Below are 7537 nucleotides of genomic sequence, written 5' to 3' on the forward strand. Positions count from 1 at the left end.
AACACTGAGTTTGACTAAAGTCTCAATAAACTGTAGATTAATGACACAGTCTCTCCTCAGGCGACATGTGATCTGATCTGTGAGGATTTAAATTCACTGTAAAAATCTTTTTCATGGAAGTGAAATAAATTCATCAAAGCACATGTGATCGTCTCTTTTTCTTCATCATAAACATGAGAAATATAACGAAATGACGAGGACACTTCATTTTCATCTGACACTTTGTTTATTCAAAGAGAACACATGCATCTTTTTCAATCAATTATCTTCTGACTCCTGCTCCGCCTCCCGCAGCCAGATGAAGAATGCCGTTACAGACTTAAGGGCCACGCCTATACCCATCTGCTCGGCTGAGTCTTTGCTTGTCCCCCAGCTGTAGAACGGGTCCTCGGAGATGACGTCCCCTTCATACATACAATCAAAGAAAATCCGGAGGAGGTCTGGAGAACAAATACATGTCAGTCATCGTTTCAGCTGTGACGAAACGGAAATAAATCACAGTTTTCTGTGAGGTGAGACCAATTCCTAATGTTATCAATTCAATTAATGCGATTTGTAAATAGATAAGAAACAAAAAATGGATGGATTAGACATTACTGAAGACGGGCATTGTGTTTTGCAAAAGTGATTTGGAGTCAGAGTGATGTTCCTCGAATGAACAAATCAAGTTAATGTCAGTGGAGACCAAATTTGAGATACAAAGTTTTAAATCAAAATTGTTCCAAATGTCCTTAAAGTAAAATAGAAAATCTACAATTCCCTATAACAAGGCGAAGTTCCTCTGCTGATGACAATCATGTGACAAGAAGCAAAGCTCCAGAGAAGCTACTAAATGGACCTTTTAGTGAGATTTAACTATTACACTTGTTTGATCACAGCTGAGAACTTGTTACACAGTTTGTTCTTAAGGAACAAAGAAAAAGGATCATGTGTGAGTTTCATTTGGAGCGAACCCTGATGCAGAACTTACTTGGAGGCTGATGGAGGGTGACGATCAGCGCCTGAAGTGAGTGAAGCGCATGCAGCTGTTGCTCAGTGTCTGAGTTGTGGTACTTGAATACAGGCAAACTCTTCTGAAAGAGTGCCATGTCCACTCCACACTTGGTGTTATCTGCACAGTGAAGCAGGAGGCAGAGTAAATTCATTCGCTCGGCAGACAGTAAATATTGTTATCAGCGGTGCGATTTGAGCAGAGCAGAGGAGTCTCTGCTCCGGCTGGTGGAGAGCTTACCTTTCGCTGCTGCCTCGCACACAGCCGTCATCATCTCCCTCAGGAAGGGAGACGAGCTCATCCTAGATTCATCCAGGTTCTCCTGAGAAACAGAGAACAGAGGAGGAGGAGTAAAAACACAGCGTCTGTCAACTTCACAAGAATCAGCTCAGAAGTGATGACACCGAAGAGCAGTAAACACGAAGCCCTTTTCAGAGAGGATCTGAGCGCGAATGGCCCAATGAAGGGTTCCGGCCCAATGAAGAACCCGTGGAGAGAATTTGATAAAGAAATGAAGTGGAGATTTAGAAAAGTACTGTTAGAAGAGTACTGTTTTCTATGAGTGTGTCATTTGGTTGAGCTTGATTGAATTTAGGGAGACTGTTGGGCCTCAGAGGAGGTACGTGCTCTACTGAGTGCTTCTGGTTTTATTTATTATTTATATCTACCTGATATTGGTGCAAGTTCAAAGTATGTAGATGTGTAATGAACGTATCTCTGGTCTTAAACTGGAGCTTATGTTTTCATTTGTTTAGTTAGTTTGTCCGCAGGATTAATCAAAAACTACTGAAGTGATTCCCATGAACGTTTGTGGATCCAGGGAGGAAACTGTAACATTTTGGAGCACAGGTGGATCCAGGAATTGTTTTGATGAGATCTTACCAACAGTCGTGGACCAACATTAGCTTCAAGGTCCAAATTATAATTATATTCAGTTACTTTACAACGAGGTGTAACTCAGCCCCACTCCGTCTGCCATTCAGGATTTTTACCACTAACTCGCAGAGGGTGGTTGATGTCACTTTTCGTACCTTCACACATTTGAAGATCTGCTCTTCACTGGCGATGTCCTCCAGCACGATCTTCTCCTGAGACAGAGCAGGTTTCTCTGTGAAGGCAAATAAACAAACACAGTCACAACAGTGTGATTAATGGCAGAGAGTGAATGTGTCGATATTATTGTCTTGTCTGTCCGGTGCTGGGCAGCGACGTGCGTCTCACCAGGCTCTGGGACTCTGCGCTCTTGCTCTGATTCGTCTTCGGTGACACTTGGTCTCCGTGGCACGACTCCCTCTTTGTCCATATCTTCTGGCGGGTCCACCGGGGCCGGACTCTCCAGCAGCTCCTCTGAAGTGCTTCCCCTGGTGAACCGTTCAGGCTGAGACGATGGCTGCGCAGCGCTCAGCGGCTTGTCGCCGCGCTTTCCGCGCTTTCTTCCCTTTCTGCCTGTGCTGCGACTGGGGGGGACGAATAAACAAAGAGTCAGGAAGGATGTCAGTGTAAATGAGAAACTCTGAATATAAAGCTTTTCAACCAATTTGGAACAAACTACAAATTATTATCACTGCCCTTAAAATCACACAGGGTTGTCATCTCATACCTTGACCTGGCGTCAGAGTCTGTGTTTTGTGGAGGAGCGGTGGAGGGTTGAGGTGAGGGGCTGGACTGCAGCCCTGAGAAGCGGTTGAGGCCCGCAGAGATGAAACGTTATAAGAGAGATAAGTGAAAAATAACAATTGTGGATGATCAGAGTCAAGGTCCAGTCATTAAGAGGAAGATGCTTCACCTGACTCCGTATACAGGATATGCTGTAAGTTACTGTTTTATATCAGGGTTTCTTCAAGTTCAATTTAAAACCTTTTTAAGAACATAACGAAGGAAATTCTCGTAAAATGTAATAGATATACAATCAGACTCCCAGATTTCTAACAGGCCTAATATCTGAGATGAATCAGTGACAACTACAGCTAAACAGAGCGGAACAGTGGAAACATTGTGAAGTGTGTGACACCCTTCCATCGTTAAGTGTTGTAGTATGAACTCCAAACAGTTACAAGACTCCTGATCAGCAGGTCATGTAGTGTGAACTGCACAGTGATCCGACAGCTTTAAAAGTCATGTGGTGTGACCTCACCTGAGTCACTGGCCTTGGCTCCTTCACTGCTAGCCTTCACCAATGTGACTTGAGCCTGTGGGCCAAGCTGAATCTTCTCGTCCATTTGAGGCTGCAGAAAGAGAAGCGATTATGATCACTCGTCAGATTTCCAGCAATAAACACTACAAATGACAATAGTAGAAAATCTGAAAGGAAAAGTCTAAAGATTTAGACTGAAATCTACAGTTGGTTTTGCACTCTTCCATGTTCTCAAAATGGAAGAGTGAGAACTAAGCTTCTTTCCAAAGCACTGTCTGAATTCTGCAATGCCCAATGTTAAGCAAGGACAAGTCCCAACCACATTACTGCATCCATACCATACGTTCATTGTATTTTGTAAACATGAGGTGACCCATCGGCTTAGTGAACAAGTGTGCTCCCTGTTCTACACTGAAACATGTCAGAGTGCATCCAGCAGGCAGAGATCCCACAAAGTCTGTTTTCCTTCTATTCTGCAGTACCTCATGGATCATTTGTGCCACCTTTGCACAGCCGAACATGTAAACTACAGTGATGCAGATCAGATGGGAGCAGGGAGAGTTTGTACAAACAGCCCGGTTGTGACGATTCCAAAGATTAATCATAAACAGTTATGGGACCCGAGTTCTCCAATCCTAACCCTATGTACGGTTTTCCAGCTAGAGAACAGAAACCACGGTCGAGGAAGTCTGAGACTAAAATGGAAAAACATTTAGATCAGCTTCATTAAATGTTCAAGACGAACTGGTCACAACACGAACAACGATCTCACCACTTTATCTTAATTACAAAGCTTGGGCGTGAGGAGGAGGCATGAACAAATCGACACCAATGCCCCTGTTATCAGTGTTTTATCAGTAATAAGTAGAAAATCTAAGAAACTTGTTTACCAATATCTGTATGAATCTTAAAATATTAAATGTTTCTGATTATACAGCAGAATCTTAACAAGTCCTGATTCTGCTTTAGGTTCCAGCTTTACTTCAAATGTTGGTTCAAATCTCTCGGATCAAACTATCATTAATCAAAATTTCAGCTCAAGTTATCTAAATGTTTGAGGTCTGTAGCCAATTCTCCAGATTTTACCCGGAGGTCACATCTGACAATGATTTAAGTTTCCATGGAACACCACCAGTTACCACATGGTAATTGTTTGTCATTGTTTTTGTGATTCCAATGTAGAAATATGAGCAAATCAACTATGAGGGACAGAAAGTAAATAGCAGCTTCACGTCTCCTGTATGCAGTGCATTTGTACAACCCTCACAGTAGAAGGTAAGAAAAAGGAAGAATGTTAAGATCTGTGTTTAAGACTCAGACAGCTTGTCTCACCTTGGAGAACGTTGGGCTCTTGTTGAGGTCGGTGGCCCTGCTGTTCTTTTCCATGGGCACAGTGTTGCCCGGCTCCTCTCTCTGTACGCCATGATCGCTCTGCTCACTTGGATCTATGGAGACACACCCACACAAAAAACATAAACACAAACAAACAGGGAAATACAGGTTTAAGATTAGTTCACAGGAAATACAGTGGAGTCAAACGGCTGTGAAAGTGGCAGACAGAGTGACATCTCTGACTGTTTCTGTGGCATGCTGCGTTACAAGATGAAATATTACAGCTCAGCTAGCAGATGGGAGGGAGGGAGGGGGCCTCCTGTCTGCTGTTGGGAACAATATCATCTCTGCAGGCTACAGGGACAGGAGGTCTACAGACTGGCTTCCTGAGTCACTATAGCTGTGTCAATGTGATTCTAAACCTTAAAGAGAATTTAGACTACAGGCCTGACCTGGCTGTTTCTTGGTCTCTTTGGAGAGGAGTTGCTGCTGCAGTTTTTGTGGCTCCTCCTGCTCTTCATTCTTTTTCACCTTGTGGCTCAGATCAATGGTTTCTTGACCCTGGTCGGGTCCTGTGGACACCCAGTTGTGCTGAAGAAAAAAAAATGTACAGAACCACAATGACTTCAAACCTGAATCAGACAGATCTTTAGTGTAAAACAGATTTCTTTGCTCTTTATCTTTGACAGATCAGAGAATTTAGGAGCATGTGTGGGTTTGATCACACTGTGCTAGATACATTTTGGCATAAACAGAAGAATCAGTCAATCACAGAGGAATATTCTAATGACTGAGGACACACTGATTAATTCATTAAAGATCAATAGTCATCTCTTCCTCTTCAGGTTTCTTCCATTTTTCCCTGTTCATTGTTTCTATGGGATTTTCTTACATTTCTTTGCCATGATCTATGTATCTATCTTCATCAGTCCTTCTAAAAAGCGTTAGATCTCCTTAAGAACAGCAGTGTAGATATTCGTTAAACAGAATATGACCAGAATACATGGTATCATGTTGAAATAAATCTCTGTGGTAAAATCCATCTTACTTTGTAGAATTTGACTGTTTGACTCTTTACAATTGTACAAATGAAATTGTGCAAATGAAAGAAAAATCACGAAGACCCACTCACCAATCTCAGGTCTATAACGTCCTGCAGCATCAATCGTACACGAGTGCACATCTTCCCCTCTCTGACGATTTTTTTAATCTTGTAAAAATACTGATTCATCCGAGGCTGGTGAGACACAGAGGGAGAGAGACGGTTCATTTGAGACATGAAGTTAATGTTCAGCACGTCTCCATTCAATCTACCAGACAGCAGGTTGTAGACATTATTATTCTACAGAGTTGACCAATTGTCCAGTTTATCACTTGGAACAGTCCTGACCGCCCGAGATGAAACCGGAACATTTCATCAACAGCAGCATGAAAACCGTAATAGCCAAAAACAAACGGATGCAATTCACTGTAACTGTATTCACATCACATCTTTATCCCTGAAAACAACGCATTTCTCTTAATATTTAATTTTGGAAATGGAAACCAGCCGCATATTATTCTGTAGATTATATTCCAAGCTTTCAATCTGTAGCCCTTCAGACCTTTCTAAGACCGTAATAAAATAAATTTAAGATTTATGTCAAATTAACTATCACCAGCTCACCTTGGTCTCCTCCAAGTCATAGTCCTTTCCGATGGTGGTGAGCAGGCTGCACAGACACTCTAAAGACACGTTGTCTTGTTTCTGCAGCAGCTTGACCACGCAGTCATGCATGATGGGCGCCTTTAGCTTCTTGAGCTTGAACAGTTCGCCGATCAACTTGAAGTAGCCAATGGAACGCCGCCGGATAATATCCTTGGCCTCCTGTAGCTCTAACAGGAGTCGGTGACGATCCCTCTAATGGGACCAAGAAAACAAACCTCTTGAACAGAGTTGAAACAGAAACTAAAAGACGTTTCGGTAAAGATCCGGTGTCACACTTACCCGTGCAGCAGAGTCCAGCTCCTTCTGCTTCATCCTTATAACCACATCATCTTCGTTGTCTTTCTCGAACTCCTTCTGACAACGTCTTAGCAGCAGCTTGATAAAGCTCACTGTGCTATTGGGTTCATCAGGAATTGGCACTTTGAGCTGCACATGAACAGTAAGTGGAATGAATTCAGTAGAGAACATAACAATTAAAATAAAATTAGTAATGAACTAACCCTGAAAAAACAGGAGTTTTCTGCGGGTTTAACATTTGTTTTTATATATCGAAAAATTAACGTTTTCGTATCTGGATTATTTAGATTTTAATGACTGATATATATTTAGGGTTATTTAATCAAATGATGGCAGACAGAAAATGTAATAGTTTCTCTAGAACTCTTGTTAATAGAATCCATAATTAAGGATATGAACGTTTAATAAATTGTGTTTTAAAGGATTATTTGTTACTGATTTTCAAACTCCTTAATAAATAGTGTGTGTCGTCTGGTGTAGACTCTAGAGGCATCAAAACAACAAAACCTCATCATCACAGTGTACTGAATTGTGTTGCTTTTCACAGCATTATTCTGCATCAAGGCCGAGCTGAATATGAACCAATTGATCCATTTACTGCACAAACATTTAACAAGTTGTTGACTGAATATTGAGACACTGTGTGCACACCCCTCCAATAGATGGTTAAAAGTTCACTTATCCTCCATCGTTTTTTTGCATCTGATGAATGCGGCAAATTACGAAAAAGTTATATTTATGTACTGCTCTAAATCCAATTCAAACAACTACATTACAAACACAAGACTCTCTTGTTCCAAAGTCGACACACTTCTCTGCTCAACTAGGCGAACTGCTTACCTCGGCGAGGCAGCTACACATGTTCCCGTAGTCCACCGATAAGCTGGGCTCGTCGATGGCTTTCTCAAAAACCAGGTCCACGACTCCTTTGAGCCGCTCCTCCGTGTTGATGGTCACGTCCGTCACCTTCTTCACCAGCATGTTGAACTTCTCAGGCGTCCGCTTGTCCAGGATAATGCGGACCTTCTTGAACAGGTCCTGAGGGGAATAGGTCATAACAGGTACTTAAACTCTG

General features: G+C 42.1%; 1 protein-coding gene across 1 annotated transcript; it reads right to left on the reverse strand.

Moving 5' to 3' along the window:
- Positions 1-258: 258 nt before the first annotated feature.
- LOC128462112 (eukaryotic translation initiation factor 4 gamma 3-like) lies at positions 259-2816 on the reverse strand. Its single transcript, XM_053447397.1, has 6 exons — positions 2592-2816; positions 2213-2448; positions 2023-2099; positions 1232-1313; positions 971-1111; positions 259-440 (listed from the first exon to the last, which is right to left on the reverse strand). The coding sequence occupies exons 2-6, from the start codon at positions 2292-2294 to the stop codon at positions 259-261; spliced, it is 564 nt and encodes a 187-aa protein (XP_053303372.1). The 5' UTR covers positions 2295-2448; positions 2592-2816.
- Between the last annotated feature and the right edge of the window lie 4721 nt (positions 2817-7537).

The sequence above is a fragment of the Pleuronectes platessa genome, chromosome 18 (assembly GCF_947347685.1).
Source record: "Pleuronectes platessa chromosome 18, fPlePla1.1, whole genome shotgun sequence".
NCBI classification, from domain to species: Eukaryota; Metazoa; Chordata; class Actinopteri; order Pleuronectiformes; family Pleuronectidae; genus Pleuronectes; species Pleuronectes platessa.